Source organism: Sesamum indicum, linkage group LG13 (assembly GCF_026168435.1).
Source record: "Sesamum indicum cultivar Baizhima isolate 11 linkage group LG13, ASM2616843v1, whole genome shotgun sequence".
Lineage (NCBI taxonomy): Eukaryota > Viridiplantae > Streptophyta > Magnoliopsida > Lamiales > Pedaliaceae > Sesamum > Sesamum indicum.
The window spans coordinates 14837633-14861357 of NC_142669.1; the positions used below are offsets into that span (position 1 = coordinate 14837633).

Below are 23725 nucleotides of genomic sequence, written 5' to 3' on the forward strand. Positions count from 1 at the left end.
AGCATCCAGCAAATTCGGAGGAAATCTTGAAGATTGTTTCTGTTGGGAGCTCTTAATCAGATGAGCCTCTTTGCAAGATATGCTCCAGGATTCCTAAAGAGTGGTTGGAGTGAGTCCGATGGTTTGCTTAGATCCTCAGGCCTCGTCAAAAAGAGTGTGGTTGTCCTCCTTCGAGGTGGCCCAACGCTAATGCCAAGGTGGCTACAAGTTAGCCTCTCTTAAGACATCACGATGTACATGATATGCTCACACCACCTCAGTGTGTAGCTATCAGCCTCCTACTGATGCTTTTTACATAAATGGTGGAGCAAATCAAATTACAGGATCATTTCAAGGCATCGATGACTTCTAGCTGCCATCACGCCTCTCATGTTCCGATATGGCATCTCAAAATCAAGAAAAATGTAGCAAGAGTACTTGAAAAGGTATCTCTTGCAAAGGGGTTGTGACTTATGATACCATGCTAAGATTACGCACGGTAATATTTACTGGAAGAAACTTACTCGGCCAGTCGGGGAGAAAACTGCGGCTTCAGCATGCCGTCATCCAATTGGGATGGCTTTTCCGGCATCACGACTGCTTAAACTAAAAATGCAAGTAAAGATAGGAAAGTTGGTTCTGAGAAGTTAGGCTTAATAGAAAACACAGCTAATTGCTTGATGTTTTACTGAAAAATCTACTGCATCAAACATGTCTCAATTATCCAGGAAACGAGACTTCTACGCTCTACAAAGGGACGAAAATATTTGTCAATGAATTCTATGTTCTTTGCTGGTTAGAGCTTTAGTGATGAAATGAGATAGAATGCCAATGGGACAAAACAGCAGGCAAAGAGAAACCGAATGACGGATCTCTATATTTTCTTGCAGCCCGTCGTAATAAACCTGCCTGGTTGAACAAAAACACCCGAGTTAGATCATGCCAAGAGATTCAAATATATACACACACAGTATATATATGAATGTACGTGTTTGTCGGATAAAGGGGGAACCTTGCAGCGAAAAGATCAACAACCAACAAATGAATCCAAGCGGAAGCAAGTGTCATCTCACTGGAGAACATCTTAGCTATACCTGGCAGCTGAATGAATGTAAATTAACAAGCGGTTACATCTGAAACTTACAAGTTTTTTCGTTGAACTTGAGTTAGAACTCTTAATTCTGGAAGAGGAAAAAAAAAGAGAGAACTTCTATTTGCATTATAAAAAACACACCTCCGGCAACCAGTATTTACTTGCAAACATCAGCCGTATCGTGTCAGGTGTCCAGGATAGGTACAACAGATAAGCATACAATACTCCAAGAACCATATAGGGGATGCTGCTCGACAATAACTTCTTCGTCTATGATAACAGATAGCAGAAACTAGAAAGGAATTAAGACCAATGTTTGTTTGTAGGGGCAAAATTTTGAGTTCTCAAGCAGGTCTCTCTAAATTAAGTTGAAATAAGAAGTTCATTGTAATCAATCAAATTATCGCTCATTTTCTTGAAAAGACTGCTAATCACCAGACATCATACAGTTGGTGATATGAGAAAAGAGGAGGTGATCAAGGATTGCTTTACAAATGGAGCACGTCAAGAAATTAATCAAGCTTCATTCTGAATAATTAGTTATGCAGGTCGAGGAACTGAAAATGAGAAGTATATTAGACGTTTCGGAATGGGGTTCTGAACAGTCAGATCACTTACAAGTTCAGCTTGGGGGGCTACAACCATTAAGGTATAAAATGGAAGAACGGCAGCTGTGCCCAATGTAAAAGCTCTGCTCGCAATTTCAGAACATGGCAGCCCTACAAAGAAACATATTATAGAAACGAAATAGATCCGCAAGTCTGATTTCACAGAAAGGTTGTAGTTTCTTTTGATGCTGTTCTTGTTGCATTCAGGAATACTCTATTGCAGAAAAAATCGCATTATGTAGCTGCAGAATGTAAGTGCCAATGACACTAAAAGGAGAAATATATCATAAAACTTAATTTTGCATAATTCTGCAATCAAGAATATTCTCAAGATACCTGCCACTGCCAAGCAATGAAAACCTGTAATTTTTTCACACTCCAAAATCTCATCAAAGTGGAGAGCAAGAAAGCATTTAATTAACTTCTTGATCAGGACAAAAAATTTCTGAAAACGCAATGGCCTTAGCTATTGAAGCCTGAGAGAGCAGCAATTTAGAGATGGAAGGTTTTGGACCGTCAAAATACATAACACATACCCACAGGCTCACAGCTGAATAATGCAGAAAAGTTTTGAAGTCCAGGGCCACGTGATAACGATAGGAAAGATGAATTAATCAACTGATTCAGTTGCAATACATGAACCAGGAAAGGGAGAGCCAATACCATTTCTTTGGGAAAAAAATCGTAGAATGAACACCTATCCTTTTAACAGGTCAATTCTCTACGTAAGGGGAGAATCCATGAACAAAAAGTAACGTAGAAAAGCAAGAAATCAGTCTGAATTGGCAAGATGTAACATTTTAGTTCCTAATATCTTGTTGAAGGCTTGGGAGCTGAAATTCAAGAGAAACCAGATGTGAGAAGTTGAAGTAGAATTGATCTTGCGGAAAGATGAATTAATCAACTGATTCAGTTGCAATACATGAACCGGGAAAGGGAGAGCCAATACCATTTCTTTGGGAAAAATATCGTAGAATGAACACCTATCTTTTTAACAGGTCAATTCTCTACGTAAGGGGAGAATCCATGAACAAAAAGTAACGTAGAAAAGCAAGAAATTAGTCTGAATTGGCAAGATGTAACATTTTAGTTCCTAATATCTTGTTGAACGCTTGGGAGCTGAAATTCAAGAGAAACCAGATGTGAGAAGTTGAAGTAGAATTGATCTTGCCAAGCAGTATATAGCAATTGTATCAGTTAACAATTATCTTGTCGCAGTAATCTCATCACTTCTGAAATAGAAGACACATATTTCACAGACATCCTTACGTTTCTTCAAATGGTATTGCACTTCTTGTTTATTGTTAATATCTACCCCATTTATAAAACTGATTATGTGGGATCAGAACAAGAAACCAGGAAAAACACATTTCTTAACTATATATAGTCAGTGGCCTTGGTGAACACATAAAGCATTCAATGATATACTAAAATCGATGCAAGCATCATAACAACTCAAGAGAAAGATGCATGCTCAAGATTAATCTAGAGAACTAAGGAATATCATAATAAAGAGTTGGGCTCCATGAAAGAATTACATGAAGCATATACCGCTGAGCTTTTCCTGCACGGGATGCTTCTTGAAAGATTCGTTTTATGGATGGTTCTCGATCCTCCAAGAAAACTCCAGCCAATACATTGGTTCACGTCCTTTCCTACCATTTCTCGGCCAAACAGTTCAGTGTTCCTGCTCTTAAAATTACATCTTTGGCTTACAATATTGTTGCATGAAGTGTTAGAAGGTAATCCTGGGCAGTCAATCTACAAAACAGCACATCTAAAGCTGTTAAGTAACCAATTACATAAAAGCGTACAGAATCATGTACAGAATACTGAAAATCTTGCACAAATGAGATAATGCACTTCCTTTACATAATAAACAGTATGCGATAAATTAAAAAATAATAATAATAATTACCAATTCAGTAGTTATTAAGATCTCAAAGTGAAAACAAAGTAGCTTCTCCAACCCAAGTAGAAATTGAACATATATATTGCATGAGACTACTAAGTACTTCAATCTCTTATCATTACATGTCAAGAAGAAACCTATTACATTCCACTGAAACGTGGCTTACTATGTGACTTCCTTGCTCTGCTATCACTATGCTCAAATGCAGGTCTATTATAATCGTGAAAACCGCTTAAACAGAGGTTCCTAGCAGACTTTTAGGAGGCCCCATTATTAACAAAATTGATATTCAAATCCAAAAGCATACTAATCACCTTAATCTAATACTAAAACAACAATTTGACTGTGATAAACTCCCAAACAAGAGACATAGTGCCCCTAAGAGTCATGACCAGTGGAAAAGCAACACCAAGTATTAGCAACAATAATCACCACAACCAAGATTTTGCACAAGAAGAAATACTTTCCCAAATCAGAATGCCCACTTGATCATTTTAAACAAGGTACACGGCAAATCTGACAGCATCGCCACCGACTCAACATTTCACAAGGGCAAAAATTAGGAAAAGCAAGAAAGCCTAGTTGAAGAAATTACACCAAATACACAACCCACGTTGAAATATCAGCTGCGGAAACCTTACCCTAAGAGATACACATACTGGTGAGCTGAAAAAACAACAAGACAAGCCCATATCCGAAAATCCAAAAAAGCGAATCTTGCAAAACCGAGCTCCTAGATTACAAACAAATACTTGTTTGATTCAAGAAACCAGGCTACTGATATATGTAGCGGCAACAGCAAGAATGGGCCACAAGACAAGAAAAGCTCGAACACCGCTTTTGAAGACACCAAGACTCCATTTGTGGAATAAAGAAAAGTGAGGTCACGTTGAAATTTTACTGCACATGCGCATTAAGAATAATTACACGGTGATTATAGCTAACTCATTAAAGTGAGCCAAATCCAAACAAAAAACGTCATTGCAGGAAAAGGGTGCCCCTCAGTTTTGCTGGTTGACTAAGATTTATCCACAGATTCACCCATGTTTTGCAGACCAATCTTGGCAGGCCATGTGGGAGTGCACAGTGATAGGGGTGGCAATGCGGGCGAGTAGGGGTGGACCCAGGACCCACCAGTTCTTTTTCCTACCCGCCCAGCTATAAAATCCGTCGGGCCGGGTTTGATCCAGACCCGATTCTACTTTTTTTTTTTTTTTTTTTTGGGGGGGGGGGGGGGGGCGGTGTTTAAAATTCAACAATTCTAATAACCGTAGATTTAATATGCAGCCCAAAAGTCCTTTCGGAAAGAAGAATTTACGCAATCAGAAATCAATCAACAACCAAGGCTATCTCAATGTAAACCCATGGATTAGAATTTCAATTTACACATAGTCTTTATTCATGATTACACAGTAACACATACTCTAATTTACGGCGACGGTGGAAACAACCAGACGAGAGAGAGGGAGGGAGGGCGACGGCGGCAATACCCAGACGAGAAAGAGAGAGCAAGAGAGAGAGACTAGGCCAGCGACAGAACACGGATTACGTACGAAAATTCGGCTCAAACAGGATAACAGTGTTTCTGCCTTTCATTCCGTATGTTTAAACTTCATTAGCGATTGGTGTAGATAAAAGCTTGGTTCATTTGGGAAGATGAACTGACTACTGGTGGGCGTCCAGGAGTAGGTAAAACAGCTAGTGAAGTTCACTAAAACAATATTTATCTTGTCGCTCACAAGTAAGGGTGCAAGTCGAGTCGAGTCGGCTCGATTTTAAGCTCGTTCAAGTGTATAAGCTCGAGCTTCTGACGGGCTCGAGCTTTATGCAAGCTCACGAGCTTTTTTCTTTGTTTAATTTTTTATATTATTTATTTTAAATGGTTTTATATATTATATTTAATATTATATCAAGTTTATATTCAAAATTCATTGTATATTAAAATTAGTAATTAATATTTTATATTTTAATTTTAGATAATAATAAAATACAATATTTTTATTTTTATTATCTAATATCTATCTAAAAATAAAAATATAAAATAAATCACTAATTTAGTAAGTTTCGATAAATTCTTTTTGTAAATAATTATTTATCATAATGCATATGAATCTTATTGTTATATTTCAATATCAATTTGTAATCTCTTTTGCTTTTGTTAATTAACCAAGTTCTAACAATTAACTTATAGATTTTTATATTTATTTGTACCCAGAGCCATAATGTGTATCTATTTTACTCCTTATACCTTACGTTGAAATTTGGTGATTTTCAAAAATTAATCTGTAGCACCCCTATGGTACTACACTTAATTATCCCTTATTAGTATACCATTTTCTTAATTACAATCCGTTTCTATAAAAAACTTCCATTTAATTCGTAAAATAAATTTTATTTTATTAATATAATATCTATAGATATCACGAGAAAATAAATATCGCTAAAAGTTTATATTTACTTTCCCACAAAAGTACATAATCTAAAAAGGAGATAACAAACGCCAACTGTACAAAATTTAAAAGCAAATCGGACAACACTAGGATGTATGCTATTCATAGTCTCAAGACCCCCAATTTTCGATTCATGATTGACCCACCTATTCAGAATAACGACACAATTCAAAATCTAATGGTATTAATCCGTGCAATCTATCTCTTGAAAAGTGTGTGGCAAAAAATGAGTTGTTTACTCAATAAGTATAGTCTTTTGTTTTATATATATATATATATATATATATATATATACACACACACACACACACACAAGCAACCAATCAAGTATTAAGCAATTTTACCAACACAACCAATATCCATCGTATATTATCAGCAGATGTAAGAGCTATGATCAGACATCAATCCAAGACATAATAGTGGTATTTTAGTTTGTTTTCTTAGGACCCTACTTAACCAATCTGAAGTGCGTCACTCAAGAGCTTTGCAGGCTATCACCATCATCAGCATCTCAATCACAATACTTCTTCTTCTACTTTCTTTTGCTTTCTTTTCTTTCTTCTTTTTTTTCTCGATATCACACGGCACACAGCTCGTATGATATCCCATCCTCACTGATATCACATAACTCGAGTGGTATCGCATCATCTCCATTTATCAATGGCAGCACACAACTCTTTATTAATCATATCATTCTAAGCCATTGCAGTATGTCCCCAGTTAGGTAAGCCGTCGTTTCATTTTAATTCCCAACATCTACATTATTAACTTCCTTATTCAATTTCATGTAATAAATATCTTCTCGACAGTAACTTTCCTATTCGATGTCATTCCACAATCACTTGTACTACCACATAATCATTCACTCAATATTCTTGTAACACAATCACAATTAAACACATTATAGCGATTTCACAAATATAAAGATAATCCTAATAACAATCAATATCCACGATCAAGTATATAAGCAATCCATATAAATAGATATATATAAATCCAATATCCAACATTCGTAATAAGAAAAAATCTCGAGTCTGTACTTCTTTGATTTAATCCATAAAGTCTGGCTTAAGTTGCAAGGCTGCCAACAAGCCCGCCATCTAATCAACTTCAAATTTTGTATTCATATATCTCATTTCCAACATCAGTGTCAAATTGTGGCTCCCCAAACAGGGTAATGTACTTGAACTCTTTCTGCTCAAAGCATCTGCTATCACGTACTCTTTCCCTGGATGGTAATCAATAGTGTAGTCATAATCTTTCAACAGTCCTATCCATCTCCTTTGTCTCAAATTCAACTCCTTTTGCATCAAAATATATTTCAAACTCTTGTGGTTAGTGAAAATCTGAAATTTTTCTCCATACAAATTATGTCTCCAAATCTTTAATGCGTGCACAATCGCGGCCAACTCCAGATCATGCATAAGATAATTTAACTCATGAGTCCTCCACTGGCGAGATGCATAAGCAATTACATTTCCATTCTGCATTAATACACAACCCAAACCCTGCTTAGATGCATCCTTATACACTATATATCCACCGCTATCAGAGGGCAAAATCAAAATCGGAGTTGAGGTCAGTCTTTCTTCAACTCATCAAAGCTTCGTAGCACTATTTAGTCCACTACAATACTACTCCCTCCTTAATAACTTTATCAAAGGACCGACAATTATGGAGAAGCCCTCAACGATTCTCTTACAATACCTTGCTAACCCCAAGAAACTTCGAACTTCAGTCGCATACTTTGGTACTCTCTATTCCATAACAGCTTTCACTTTTGAAGGGTCGGGTTAACCTCATCACCAAATATCACATTCTCTAGGAAAACCACCTGATCTATCCAGAGTTCACATTTTCTTAATTTAGCATACAACTCTTTCTCCTTCAAGACCTGTAACATATCCTCAAATGTTGTTCATGCTCCTCCCTACTCCTCAAATACACCAAAATATTATCTATAAAAATAATAATAAATTGATCCAAGTACTCGTGGAATGTACAATTCATCAACGCTATAAACGTTGTTGGTGCATTTATTAACCCAAATGGCATCACCAAGATTCATATTTGTGTATTTCTTTTGATTAATTACAAATGTTTTAGTCAATTTTGCCCCTTTTTGGTGAATTTAATTTTTATTTTTTATGTCAATTTCTTATTTTGATATATAAATCTATATGTATTTATATATATGTGCTGTTTTTAGTTATTGAGTGTCTCTTCCAAGTTGATATTTCAATATATATACTTTGTGCTTTAGGAAAGCTTTAACAATTCTTTTATACTTTTATTATTTAATTTATTTTAGTGAATGTGCTTACTAAATTTAATTTAGTGATGCATTAAAATTTTATAAATGTAGAAGAAAATAAGATTGATTTCTTTAAATATAATTAGTTAGAATTTATACTATATATTAATTTATTACTTTGTAGTACTTTTAATATTTAAAAATTAAATAATTAAAATTTTATTTTAAATAATTTAAAAACAGATGCACATATTACCAATATAATTATTCACTTGAAAGTTAAAAACTTTTAAATAAATCAGTCGGCACAGAGTAACAACTGAATGTAGAAGCTGGTTGATATTGATACTTTGTACTAACGAAAATTGGAAAAGGTGTGATGCTGCCCAGGATCGAACTGGGGACCTTCAGTGTGTAAGACTGACGTGATAACCACTACACCACAGCACCATATATTCTTACTTGATGTAGATTACTTATTATACATTGATGTAATGTTTTAAACATCATTCATAACTAGTAATATAAAGAAAGAACAATAGACCATTTGATGATTGTTGAATTAGGCTTAGGCTTGGACAAAGCTTTCTAAAGACTGCAAATATTGGATTGGACCAAAAAAATCTTAAATTGACTTAACCAGCACCACATGCATTCCTAATTAGATTACCCATTTTTAATATCATACGTGGGGTATTTTAGGATCTAAACGCTACTTATACCCAAAAAAACTTATTTTAATGGGTATGAATACAGGTTTGGACATTAGCTATTATAATAAATCTAAGTCAAAATAATGTCCGCCAATTGACAGATCTAATTCACGGTAAAGGTGTTTGATTTAGCCCTCCTTTTGAAAATGTTATTGAAATAGTTAAATTTGTGTTTCATGTGCAAATATAAATATATATATATATATTAATTATATTGATATTTATGAAATTGTTTATAATTACAGAAATATTTGTGAAATTACAACTACACTCCTTCAATTGCATTGCACTCACACCCCTTCAGTGAGTATACCTATCATTTTTATAATACATGAAGAATTAATTAGATCTAATCTCATAGAGTGCAGATGTAATTTTGCCCTTCTTTTTTTTTTTTGTGCATTATTTGGCTTCTTGTAAATATTCACTTTTGAATTAAACTTTAAGAAAATCACATTTCAACAAAAGTTATATAGTACATAATATTCATGCCACTGCCTTCCGGGATTTGAGCCGTGTCTTAGTCTTGATTTGGCTAATCATCCTCTCAGACCAGCTACTAATCATCCCATTAGTAAGCTATTGTCTCAGCCGTGTCCCAGTCCTGATTTGACTAATCATGCCCTCAAACCAACTACTAATCATCGTATTAGTAAGCTATTGTCTCACTGACCAGCTACTCAGACATAAGCCCCTCTTTTAGGGGATCCCTCCTTTTGCTCCTCAACCTACAAGATATTAGTAATCGTTTCCAATTGTTGTTTCCCTCCCATTGATGTGTTCTTACACATTACTCACCCATCCGCCATTGAAATTCCCCTCCTACTTGCATGTGTTAAACATTCCGCCAGCATTCATGCAAAGCTAGGATCAAACTCTCTGCAATGTTTTTCTAATCTAATTACTCATTATATTTATTAAATACTTTCAGTAATTCTTTCGTTAATTATAAAATTATGTCAGTTTCAAAACATAACTGCAATTTACATTTATATGATCGGTTATAAAATTATAAATCCCCTTTGGCCAAAAATCAATTATTTCGAAATCAATTCTCACATCATTAGTTATACAACCACGAGGCCAAATTGGAGCTCATAGACGTCTAGACAAGAAGGGCTCACCATTTCTGATGACTAAACCCGCAGTGACCTTTTCATCTAACCAAAACTATTGACAGATCTGCAAGTAATTATTAAAATTTACAAAATGTTGTAAATCATTCGAGTCTTTATTTAATAAGCAAGTACAAACAATGACTGGATTGTTCAAGTTCTATCAAACAAAACACTATAAAGATGCAGGGGTTGCTGCGACAGTTTTTTCTGAAATTTTCAACACAAACATTTATTTAACTTGTGCAAAATATTCAGAGCTGGCTCCCAAGTGAAATTTGATGGCCGTCTTCCAACAAAGATATAAGAGATAATGGATAAAGAGGAAACACTAGCAAATCATTTTCTGAACAAATGTGCCTTGGAACTAAGTCTAATTGTACAACATAGATCGTATGGTAAACAATTGAAAAGACGGTGAATTTCACTGACAAAAAATTCATCTCTCATCACCATACTCATGTATACTAGCTTCAACCAACTCACCGAGGTTCTGGAATTGCATCATACTGATAAAATAATTGCAAGCGCAATATACAACCAGCAAACATTCAAGAGCTAAATCAAAATTTGCAGGGCATAATGATTGCATAGAGCTTAGGAAAATCATTAGGGATCATGACCCTCCCTCCTCACCAAATTTACCTGTCTTTAAAGAAAATTAGAGCACAATTGACAATTGAGCCAGCAGACTAGTTTGGTTTCCGCATGTTACGACCAGCACGAATAACCTCATCTACAAGTAGCAACTGAGATGCAATTACAGGGCTGCAGATGAGAGAATGATTCTTTTCAGGAAACAGGGGATGACAGTGTGATTAACTAGCACAACGAAAGCTACACTACATAGCAAATATTCTGATTCTCTCAAGGAGAACGGGGTTTTCAACTATTTTGGGGGAGAAAATGTCTAAAGCACATAATTATATGTATTAGAGCATGCGAAACAGTAAGACCTTTGACATACCCCGAGTTTATGATCTGACGCTTGACAGAGTAATTGTCAAAGATACCCTCCATTTGAGGGTCAATAGGTTCTCCAGTATGTAGATTAAGCCCAACTACATTCCCCTTGTCATGCTCTCCCTGAAATGAACAAATCAATCTTATACGACATTCTAATGACGAATTACATTGATCAGTCTTGCACAGCATGCTAATGATGAATATTATCAATCTGTTCCCTGGAAATATGGTACTTGGATATAATATATAAATTACCGCAAGTTCAATAATCACGTCCTGAGTGTCAAGCCCAGAGTTTTCAGCAAGTATCTTTGGAACCACAAGAAGAGCATCAGCAAAAGCCTCCACACCAAGTTGAGCACGCTATTGCAAGTTCACCAACATCAGACCAAATCCAAGAAAATAAAAGAATGTTTAAAATTATCCTACTCTAATGCACAGTCCCCAACCCAAAAAGGAACATAGACAAGAATTCTAAGAAAGTTCCAAGCAGAATAATGTGCAATCACAGAGTTCCACAGACAGAGAAAGAAAATTACAGACCCCTTGAACAGATTTCTTCACTTCATTAACCAGGTATTGTCTGGCTGCCACCTCAAAAGACCCTGCACCCTGTGATATGCAGAAGAATGACTCACTGAGTGAAAGCTACATGACATCAATAATTTAACCTGTTTTTCAGGTCTCTATTCATAAGATACAAAAGCAAAGATATAAACAGACATGATGCCACCGCAAATTAAAAGGCTATGGTTTGACTAAATGGAAGCTCAAAAAAACATAAAGCTGACTGTCGTTTTCTTCATATATTTAATAAAATGAGATCCTCATATTCAGATTATACTTGCATTCTGGAGGACGGTGTCCCATAAATATGCAAGTTACGCAAGTAAAACAGATCATTTGCTCGCATATGCATGGAACAACACTTCTAACATATTAAGGGATTAATTAAGCGAAGGAAACATGTTAAATCATGTCAACTCATTAAAGTTCAGTATTCACTAGTCAACCAGTAAAATTATTGAATGGAACAGAGATGACTAAAAAAAACAAAATACTAGACATTTGTAATAACTCACAAGTACAACAGCTTCATCTTCAATGGTATTCTTCACAGCCCTCAAACCATCACGAACTGCATCCTTAATCTGAGCAATGGTGTGATCATTTGGTCCTGCAAAAAACTTATAGGTTGCGTTACTGGAACAAAATCAATCAATCGAATACATAACAGTACAAACAACACCAAGAGGACAAAGTATACTTCCAGCAAACAGGAACAATCATCTGGAGATACACAAGTGGTAACTGATAAGGCAATTAGGTGAGCAACTAAAAGTACCTTTAATGAGGATTGTACAGGAGTGAGGATTTTTTACATTTTCCACAAATGTATACTTCTCTTCTCCAAGTACATGCTCGTAGACCAGTCCGGCCCAACCAAGGCACTCTGGCGTAAGGTCGTCAACTGAATTGACAGCCTCTCCACCACAAGCCAAAACCAATCTCTCCATGTTTCTCCTCTTCGCCCTCCGCAGGGCAACAATCTTAAGATTATTGCAAAAATCAAAAAGAGCAAAGTAGAAATAGATAGTAGGACACAAACAATCATAAAACAACACATTAATATAAATCCAACAATGCAGATAACAATATTACAAAATTCTAAGAGTTGGTAAAAATACAGAATCCAGTGGAAAAAGAATATCAAGAAAATCAAAATCCCCTGATACTATTATGTGGTAAAATGAGTAAAAGCATTTTGATTTGACAAAGGACCAGATGACCTTTCAACTGTATTAAAGACACCCAATATTTGATGTTATTTCCATAAGCATAACCAAATCACATTCATGATATAACAAACTAGTAAACTCTATTGCTACATGAAGTCAGGGAGATCCACAAGGAGCTTGGAGATCTGTAGTAACATTAGCAGTGGTATACAAGGTTTTCCTTTAAAGATGCCAGTTGGCAAGACCCCTTTTCTTCTTTCTTCCTTGTTTGGGGGGTTTGGTGGGTGGGGGATGACACTGTTGATAAAGCTAATGGACGGACAGATCAATTCACGAGAAACACATATCAGAAACAAATGTTGCAGAAAAGAATATGAAGCACTAGAAATACATTAACACAAAGTGCCACCACAACTAGATTCCACTAAAATGGAGCAAAGTATATCGGTATAATATTTACGGCAGTATGTGAAACTGTCCGAATGACGGGGTAATTTCAGCACACACTTCTATAGAAGTAATGGCAACTTACTCCAGCTCGAGCAAGAAGATCCAATGATGGAGGATCAATTCCTTTCTGATTAATAACAACAAAATTGCTCTCATTGCCAGTACACACCTGGAGAAAACCTTAAGTATTATTGTCCTTGAAATAAAATATGTAGATAAAGGATAATATCCATTAAGAATGCTTCATAGCGCCCTCAAACCCACTACCTTGTTCTTTAAATCAATAATCTTCTGGACTTTCTCATCAACAGACCGTCTCTCTGCTGCAACCATTGCTTCTCTCTGTTCTGCATTTGAGTAAAAAAATCCTGCATTTATTTCACTGGCCAAAATAAAGTCAGTTCAACAGCTCACAAATATTAAGATTACAGAAGCAATCACCACCAAGTTAGTAGAAAATTTCACAAATCATTACCTCTTCTCATACTCCAGCGATACATTACAAGTCAAAATATAACAATTCTCTGCTCGACGTTTCATATCTGGATGCCTTGAACCATGGTCAAGAACAAGACCCTCAACCTAGAAACAGCAGCAAGAAGATGAGTATGTATGCATAACACGCACAGATTCATACATCATTAGGCAACACCATAAGTGCACATGATCCAGCAGGAAAACATGCATGTCAATGCCCAAAGCCAAACCAACAAAACCCGATATATTACCAGGAAAATCCTAAAGGACCACATCTTTTCTTAGGATAAGAAAAAAAGTAATTTCTCGAATACAGTCACATCTCAAATTTCAAGATTTGATCGACCACTGGTAAGTGGGTAAATCCAAAAGTAAACACATGAAAGGACTCTAGTGAATTGAAACTTCAGGATCTAATCAGAGCACTAATAAAACTAACATACCAATCTTGTGTCCACATCAAACTTGTGGCGCATGTGCATTATCTCGACCATGAAAAGATCTATAGGCTCCTCGGGCTTGCGAATGCAGAGCACCTGCAGCAGCAAAAAAATGACGCTTTGAAAAATAAACTGACGATTCTACATCTGAATACACAAGGGTTAACTTATAAGTAAGGTAATGTCAAATATAAGTCCGCCCTCTGATGCTAAAACATGCAAGAAATTATGACGAGGAATTAAAGCACTTACAGAATTTACTACAATGTCAGTTAGTTGATCTGCCAATGCCTCATATAGCTGAATATGAAGAAACAGGAATCTAACATGTAAGAACACAATCAAAAAGACCCAAAAGTAAGTCAGAAATGTAGTGGCTGAAGAAAACCTTTGTCCTTAATGTTGTTCTTGCCACCATCTTCAGTATCTCTTTATCGGGTTCATCACCCATCACCACAGGAGTCTTGAACTTCTCAAGAAATTGAAGTGTTGCTCTTTTAGCTATTTCAAATCCATCTACTAGAACACGTGGATGCATTCCTGCAAGATAATTACTTAATTTGCAAAGCTACCAAAACTCACAACAAATCTGTAATTTAACTCTTTGAAACAGATCTACTAACACTTCTATGATTAAAAAATAAGTCAACATCAAAGAACAAAGATTTTTTAAAGAGTACGGTATCACGGTAACCAGGATTTACAAATGTAAGGTATATGCACTTATCAAATACCCGCATCAACAAACACACCCCATGGAAAAGTGAGGGACACATAACAGCCTAACTGAATTCAAGGCCCTCATCGCCAGTCTCACATCATTTCCATGACCCATAATCTTACTTCTTGGTGTCAAATAATGCCTTTATCTCCTTACTCTTACACACAATAGGAAGTGATTGTTAGACAAGGGAATGTGATTCTTTACAATTATTTCGTGCAACAACCAGCAGGAGGTACAAGAAAGAATAAGACGCACCTGGATGACCTAACCTAAAAGCTATGTGTCTGTACTTCTAGAGTATCCATATTTTAACCAGCATAGGCACAGAGTGATACCATTTTTACTTTCTTTTTGGGGGGAAAAGAGATTGTGGAGTTGCATAAGCACGTCATAACAAAAGAATGCACAATTATTCACCAAGACAGATTGTCTAAAGAAAGTAAAGTTGGCCAACCTTCGTCTATGTACCGCTCAGATTGCTTCATGAGCTCACCAATAAAGATGACAGTAGAAGTAGTACCATCTCCACTTGTATCGTCTTGAGCAACAGCAGTCCGAGCTATCATTATGGCTGTAGGGCTTTGAATTTGCTGTCATCATCAGAAAGAACCATGCTGTGAGAGGCCATACACAGGAATTCTTGTTCTATTTGCAACTTCGAACTTGTGTTTAAATACACATTACACCCAATTTTATGACCCCTCTAAATGATAAACCCACAACACATAAATAAAATCAAGCAGACCTCGTGCAATATGATTAAACAGAATAGTTCCCCTTGCAGTTGATTCCAGAAGTTTCTAGTAACCTAGTTCCACCATTATTTCTTAACCAGGTTCAAGTTTATTATATAAAAGGCTATAGTTCTCCTGCAGTATCATTGATGCCAATCCAAGTCTGCTCCGCCTCCTCCAACCTAACATTAATTATTAAAAATATATATATATATGCTCCTGCCTGGCATCCCATTGCAGTCGAAAATCTCAACTCAGAACAAACTTAAAACAACCACTAGAATGTTTGGTAAACAATTTAAAGAAAACATGGTCTGCAACAAAATTTTCTTTAACCACAGCCATATGCCAACAATACCAGTTGGTGCAAATCTTACAGACAATATATGGCCTACACATTTCACCACTTTCGCTTGCTAAAAACAAACCAAACTCCAAAGCGGTACTGTAACATATCCAGTGCAAGAACATAAAAAATGAAAACACTGATGCATATGCAACCATATTATCAATAATGTGGAAGAGGCAAATCGTTTTCATTAACTAATAATTTGAGGTGCAGTGTAAAAAAACCCAAAACAAAAATTAAAAAGAAAAAAAGTAAAGGTAAAAGGAAGAAAAACAAACCATCTCTTTCAAAAGCGTGTTGCCATCCTTGGTGAGTTTGATATCACCAGCTCCACCGACAAGCCTGGCAAGGCATTCCGAAAGCAAACTAATCAACCACAAATCCAGAAAATAAAATCATAAATAAGAATAAATAAAAAAAAAATATACATCTTAATAGTGCCCTTGGGGCCTAGATTAGTTTTAAGCACATCCTGGAGGCCCTTCGCCGCATTGATGTTCATGTGAAGCGCATGCGACTTGTTCAGCACCTCAGCGTTCGGGTTCAACACCTTCAGCGACATCGCTCCACACTACTCCTGTTCTCTACAGCCGAAACACACAATTAAAGATTTAGAATATGCAGTTAATACAATTGCACTTGTGTAGTATGAATTACCGAAAAAAGGAGAGCAATGGTACCGAAATGTAGAGCTAGATTGGAGGTTCTGAATAGCGTTTGAAGTGAGAAAGAGAGAGAAAGAGAGTGAAGTGTAGGGGACAAAGGGTTTCTTGAGGGCTTTCTGGAGAGGGAAGTCCTCTTTGTTCTCTCCCACGGAAACAAATGACACGTCCCAGTTGCCTATTATTTTGAAAATTTTCCGGGAAAATATTATTTTGAAAGAATTTTCATTCCACGGATACCTTTGATAGAATCCGAGACGGGTAGAGGTGTAGACGGACCGAGCTCGATCAATTTTTATTGGTTTGAGCTCAAATTTTATTTTTTGTGGCTCGCTTTTGATTTTAAACCATATATAATGAGTTTGAATTTGAGTTCGAGCTCGTCAGCTCGATTTTTATCAAGCTTGAGTTCGAATTTAGCAAATTTAATAGTTCGAACTCAAGCCACACTACAGCGCGAAATATAAAAATTACAAAAGGGAGACCTTAGGTCACATAAGTTTCAGCCATTATTTAATCAAATTCAACACTTATTTCAAAAAATTGAGCAATACTTTAACGATTTCAGCACTTATTTAACCAATATGGACATTATCTCATCAAAGTGTTCGAATGGAAAACCTTCTCCGTCAAAGGAGGCCAAGTTCTTATGTTGCTACTAAAAAAATATTACAGTAAATATAAATTTTAACTTACAAAATATTTTAATTATAGCAATAAATATAATAGTAATAGGTGTTACTTTAATATTGTAATTATTTAATAAATTATTTATTGCATTATACAAAGACAATGGTAAACATACGATATCGACATTTTGTCAAAAAATTATACAAAATAACAAAAACATATAGAAAATTAATGTAAATAGTTTTAAAAAGAGCATCAATTAAGGTATTGTAAAATTTGCTGAAGTGTATACGCAGAAATATATACACACATTCTTTACAATTGTCGTTAACTAACTCTACTACTTTCAATTTAATATAAGCAAATTACAATTTATTTGGGAAAAAAAAACCATAAATTGACATGATATAATATCGGCCGATAAAATGAATGAAAAAGAAATCACCTTGCCAATGGGGATGCGAAGACCGGTTGATTGCATCTTGCAACACCCTACTGTCCGCAGCACTACTTTTCCAACCGGTAAAGACGTATATGAATTGTGTGTCAGGATTACACAATCCAAGGATGCTAACAGCAACATGATCTTTTTGGGTGCGATAACGACCTTTATCTTGTTCCGACACTCTCACGTCAATCAATGTTCCATCTAGCGCACCAAGACAACCCTTCACCAACATATACACATTTACATAGACCTCATTAGAATGTATTTCCTGATGAAAATAGCACAATACTTAGCGTACCTTAAACTAACGCCATCTTGTATCCGAGCAATCATCGCCGATAGGTTGTGGTCTTGGAAAGAGTACATGATGCAGTTTAAGGATTGTGTTAAGAACCTACTGAAAATATTTACTAACAGTCCTTCCTGATCGCATAAAATCGTATTTGACTACCCAATTCTTTTTATGGTAAGATACCATACTAAGGGACGTAGCAATCTATTATGCGATTGCTACAAATTTTGTGTCCGTAAAGCCACTAGAATGCTCAAGTAAATAGCACAACTTTCTGAATGCATTTCGATTCATACGGAGGTTCATAAGACAAGCTTCATTACTATACTCAACCAACCTACAGAGGTGCTTAACTTGCTCTGGCAACTTAGAATTAAGATTGTATCAACGAGGTTGGGAATGTGTCGCATTACGAGACACAGATTTCAAGAATGTGAAGACATAAGTGAATAATGTAAGGACAGCGACAGTCTCAATCATAATCTGCTCAACGACAATCAGGGCACATAATTTGTGGGGTGAATTCATCCTAATAAACGTACAAAATGCACAAGCAATAAACATAGATTAACGGTAAGAACATGAAGTCATGACCACACAGAACAATTCTTGGTGCATATTCATTTACTAGGGATCTTATATACAAGTTGTCAATTTCAAATTGACAATAGAAGTATGTAAAACACTACAACATTAACTGCAACAATCGATATTTTCATAATAAATACAAGATGAATGTATCTATTCAAAGCACTATAGAGGAACTGACTAAAATTTTTATTTTTAACTTAGAGGACCTACATGAAGCACATAGAATAAACGGAAGAACAAACGCACACGAAAAGATGATGAAAAATAATTAATTCGGCCTGAAAAATTAGATCGATGTGGAAAAAACCAAGCCACTAAAGACAATCCAAGTGGAGGCTGCATATAATAAGTGTTGATATATTATTTTACGTATGTATGAGTGTTGTGTACTAATATTACATTCCCACATGTAACTTTCTCTATGCGTGTTGGTGAGTAATTTCTTTAAATTTTGATTAGTTAGAATCTTTGTAATATTATTATTATGTAATATTTTTAAGTATTTTTTTAATCTTTAAAAGTTAAATAATAATAAGTTTATGAATATTTCATTTTAAATAACTCAAAAAGACAGGCACATCATCATTATAATTATTCAATTGAAAGTGAAAAGCGCTTAAATCACTTAATATACAGCAACAACAGGAAGCTGTAGCTTTGTACTAAGAGATGACACAATATAAATTGACAAAAATGATGCTGCCCAGGATCGAACTGGGGACCTTCAGTGTGTAAGACTGACGTGATAACCACTACACCACAGCACCATATGCCTACTTTTAATAAGATAACTACATTTACACCCTAACCTATGATCTGTTTATACAAACCAGCCTTTTTTTTGTATAATTATATAAATTACCCCTGACAGCAAAGACATAGGGGTAGTTTGTGTAATTATACTAAATTTTTCAGAGTGTATGTGTAATTTTTCAGAAAAAATAAGGAGTGGTTTGTGTAAGTGATACTGTTATTTTGGTGAGTGTATGTGTATTTATCTGAAAGATATGGATGGTTTGTGTAAACAGACTATAGATAAAGGGGTGTAAATGTAATTATCCCTATATTTTGTGAAGTTTGTAATATGACCTCCTCAGGTAATATTTATGATTCTTAAACAAATATTATATTTTATTTTATTAATTCAAGATCTTTACGATCTATCCCTAGTGCATCATAAATTTTAATATGCATGGACTAATCGAAACTATTGGATCATTTTAGTGTATGGGGATCACGTGAAATCATATTATTGGAATGGATTTATAAAGTGTCGTTCATTATGCAGCAGGTACAACTTTTGATATTTTAATGAGTAAATTACAACAACCTCCCCTAATGTTTGGTATAATTATATATATTTCCTTGTTGTTTGAAAAATTACTAATACCCCCTGATTTTAATGGTCGTCTAACAATTAGCCCAATTCGTTAGATTTTTCTTCATTTTTTGCGGTTAACTAACCAAAATGCCCTTTTGGATTAAAAATTATAATTTTATTTATTTTTTAAAATTTTCTAAATTTTTTTATGGACTAAGTAGATAATTTTTTTATAATTTTTAAAATTTTTTCATCTATCCAGTTTGATTTTTTTATAAGTTTTTAATTTTTTTTTAAAAAAATACAGTAAGTACAAAGTTGACAATTTCATACCTCCATCCAAAAATTACATAATTTCATTAAACATCATAAGGGATATTTATAACTTTTCAAATAATGAGCAAATATTTGTACTTATGCCAAATTTCAGGGAGTTATTGTAATTTACCTTATCTTAATATCCTTATGACGATTGTTATCTTTTCTTTTACAATCTATTGATTTAAGCCCAAAAAGTTATAAGCTAAACTTTTTAACTGTGGTTCTAACGTTAATGTATTTTGTAGGTTTAGAACAAGATAGTGAGGACGTATTTCGCTCCTTGGAGTAACAAATCACTCAATTCCGATAGAGTTATGACACTCCTGATCTGAATGATGTTCCATGCATGGTAGATTTCACTAGAGTGCTCACGGTACGGTTTCGATTTTTTTTAAAGCTATTTTCAAATGTGGCGATTTTATAAAATAATTTTTTAAATTGCCATATTCAAAACCAAAATCAAAGGTACAGTTTTGAGAGGCTTGACGGTTTTAATACTTATAACAAAAATAATATGTCGAGACTAAAAACAAAGTAAAATGAAACAAAGGCCATAAACTACCAACACTCACCACAACTTTAAGTAGATTAAAATATAAGAACATATTTAATAATCCAACAGTGAAACATTTAATCCAACAAAGGTCAGTGGTCGGTTATGATCATATTAAATATATTATTAAGAAAGCATATCAAGTTTAATTGTATTCATAATCAATATTTGATAAATAGTACTAGGTAATACTCTAGGTAATCAAATTTAGTTGTATTCTAATGAAGATTCCTTTCCAATTAGTCGTATATGTCCGTTGAGGTTGTACAAAAGGTTGATTCTTTCAATTTTGAGAACGACAAAATAATTATTAATAGATTCAATAAATATTTAAAAGCATAGATTGAGAGTGAACAAAGACAGAACAGAGATAGAAAGCGGTAAGACATAAAAGAAAGGAGGCAAAAGGGGGAGAAAAAAATATGGGAAGAAAATGAATGAAGAATTTGGGGAATCATCAAATGCATTTAAAATTTTAATGGGTTTAAAGAACTAAACATGTTTTTTTTGGTATAAAGTCAAAATATAAATTTTACAAAAATGGGCTTTGTACTATGGATCTTTAATAATATATAATTTGAACATAAAATTCTTTTAAAAATAATTATTATATCAAATTACTATATATATATATTAATAAATTAATTATATATTTAGCAGTACGGTTCGATTTTTGACGATTTTTTAAACTTTAAATTAAAACAAAATCAATTATGCGGTGCGATTTTACTCTAAATTTAAAATTATAATTTAAAAAATAAATCATAAAAAATAATTTGATTCGATTTGGTTCACACGAATTTGAGCAATTTGAATTTGTTTTGATCACCCCTATATTTCACCTGCCCCACAGTACTTCTCCTCGAAAAAAAACATGATAGCCATCCTCATTGTCGGTACGCAGGCAAAGGACGACATCCAGAAGTAGCACTGGGATGTGCATGCACTACTAGTATATATGCCACTTAAAAGAGTGTTCGCGTGAGCTTATAAATTTTTTAGATCATTTTATAAAATATATTAAAAATTATAAGATGATGTAAAGTGTTTGATAAATTTCTTACAAAATGATTTTATAAGATCCAAAAATAACATATTAGGAGCTTATAATCTCCTTTAAAACAGTACGGAGTACTTATTTTAACAATTTTAAGAAACATGTTCGATTTTCTTCGCATTAATTATAAATTTGATATCGATGAATATATTATAAGCTCCATAATCTTATTTTTTTTCCAACAATTCTAAATAAGATCTAACGTCTTCTACGTTCAAAATGTCGGCAAGTCCAATAGAAAAAGACTTTCATGAACTGAACTCTTCCGTTGTTCATTGCAAGAGAAGTAATGTCTTCAGTTCGAAATCTGGGCTTAGGGTACGAGAATGAGCTTAGGACCTGCACAAAGTGACATGCGTCGAACTTGACCTAGTGTGTGCACTTCGACGCTCAAATCAAATCGTTTATATAAGTAAGTCGTATATTAGTGCAAATAGTAATTGTAAACTCTTGAATAGTTACCTTAACCGTCTTAAATGTTGAGTTTTTATACCTGAGGTTAATTATACAGACGGCATTCGTCTGTTAAAGCGATGCCGCCGCGTGTCCTCCATTCCTCACTTTCTGCTGATCTATGTACTTGATGGGATTTCCTGGACCTTTTCGTCCATAGACCCATGTCACTTTTGAAATACTTTGGGCCTGCTTTATTATACTGAACCTCACCTATTTTATCCACATATAATAATAAATTTAAAAAAAAATTATTATTATTTATTCTTAAATAAATATAATAAAAATTTAAATTATACACGTACATCGAATTAACTACATTCATTAATTTATTATCAATTTTTTTAACAGCCCACATGAAATAAAATACTTGGTGTGAGGCAGCTAAAGTGTTTTGACAACAAATTAAAGTTGGAGACCCATAGAAACGTGAAAATGATGCGTGCTATATATGCAATAAGTAATACATAGACAACAGCTGACAAATTGGATTTATTACCACTACTGCCCAAGACTCAGAAAAAACAATGATATTTTTGCCTGGAAAATTTAAATATAATTATTACCATGGATTCTACCATTTGAAGTTGCGTCTGAATTGAAAGATCTTCAAGTTTATCACTTCTTTTTATTTTAATCTTTCATTTGTATTATGAATGATTTTAAATTGTCATGTATTTTAAAGACAAATTATAAATGTTTGATGTAATTACATATAAATTATTTGTAATTTGGAAAATTACATATAACATCTTTAATGTTTGCTTCTATCTAACGGATTAGTCCATTTGATAGTCAAAATTCGCTGAATTTGTTGATATTAATAAAATAAATTAAAAAAATTATATTTAATCCTGAGTGATCTATTACTGACTTATTATAAGTCAAATAAATTTTTTAATAGTCAAATTACCCTCATACATCTCACGTGTTAATGCATGTGAAAAAATATATCTTCACCATTATAAGGGTAGTTTAGTTCGAAAAAAACTATTTGACCTACAGTAAGTCAGTAATAAGTCAATCGATGATAAATATCAATTTTCATTCAAATGTTTTATTAATATCATCAAATTTAATGAATTTTGACCAAATGGGGACTTATTTGTTAGACGGAAGCAAACCTCATGGATGCTAGATGTAATTCCTCAAATTTTATGGAAAAATACAAGCAACGCCTCTCCCCTCCCACTGATATTGTAAATGAGCAATTTACCTCCTCAGACATAGAAGTAAATTGTTTTATTTTAAAAAGCACAGAAGGTAATTTTTTTTTTTTTAAAAGAGTAATTTACTCATTTATAATATTACTGAAGATAAATTATTATTCATCCTATTTAACACACTAAACATATATTCTCACTTTATTAATAGTACGTATAGATTGATGGTAA

General features: G+C 34.2%; 2 protein-coding genes and 2 non-coding genes across 9 annotated transcripts; all 4 read right to left on the reverse strand.

Annotated features, from left to right (window-relative positions):
• Positions 1–616: 616 nt before the first annotated feature.
• On the reverse strand, positions 617–5321 carry LOC105176169 (protein ABA DEFICIENT 4, chloroplastic). Of its 4 annotated transcripts, none has more exons than XM_088877202.1 (6): positions 5083–5321; positions 3219–3441; positions 1691–1791; positions 1214–1342; positions 992–1080; positions 617–888 (listed from the first exon to the last, which is right to left on the reverse strand). In XM_088877202.1, exons 2-6 carry the CDS (start codon positions 3340–3342, stop codon positions 750–752), a joined length of 582 nt encoding a protein of 193 aa, XP_088733328.1. In that variant the 5' UTR covers positions 3343–3441; positions 5083–5321; the 3' UTR covers positions 617–749. The 4 variants fall into 4 exon arrangements, with proteins under 4 accessions (XP_088733328.1, XP_011097197.1, XP_011097195.1 ...); XM_011098895.3 differs by having other exon boundaries at positions 5016–5320; XM_011098893.3 differs by lacking the exon at positions 5083–5321 and adding an exon at positions 4234–4642.
• Positions 5322–8673: 3352 nt separating this feature from the next.
• On the reverse strand, positions 8674–8746 carry TRNAV-UAC (transfer RNA valine (anticodon UAC)). The gene has a single exon. It is a non-coding gene; the product is annotated as a tRNA-Val (tRNA).
• A 1696-nt stretch (positions 8747–10442) lies between these two features.
• Positions 10443–16844, reverse strand: LOC105176168 (T-complex protein 1 subunit zeta 1). 3 transcript variants are annotated; one of them, XM_088877295.1, is made up of 16 exons: positions 16684–16844; positions 16432–16587; positions 16282–16345; positions 15375–15510; positions 14585–14736; positions 14449–14496; positions 14200–14292; positions 13755–13861; positions 13547–13661; positions 13362–13448; positions 12436–12640; positions 12173–12267; positions 11634–11702; positions 11346–11453; positions 11092–11210; positions 10443–10860 (listed from the first exon to the last, which is right to left on the reverse strand). In XM_088877295.1, exons 2-16 carry the CDS (start codon positions 16563–16565, stop codon positions 10857–10859), a joined length of 1536 nt encoding a protein of 511 aa, XP_088733421.1. In that variant the 5' UTR covers positions 16566–16587; positions 16684–16844; the 3' UTR covers positions 10443–10856. The 3 variants fall into 3 exon arrangements, with proteins under 3 accessions (XP_088733421.1, XP_088733419.1, XP_088733420.1); XM_088877293.1 differs by having other exon boundaries at positions 10443–10892; XM_088877294.1 differs by having other exon boundaries at positions 10443–10892; positions 16661–16837.
• A 2476-nt stretch (positions 16845–19320) lies between these two features.
• Positions 19321–19393, reverse strand: TRNAV-UAC (transfer RNA valine (anticodon UAC)). The gene has a single exon. It is a non-coding gene; the product is annotated as a tRNA-Val (tRNA).
• Positions 19394–23725: the final 4332 nt, after the last annotated feature.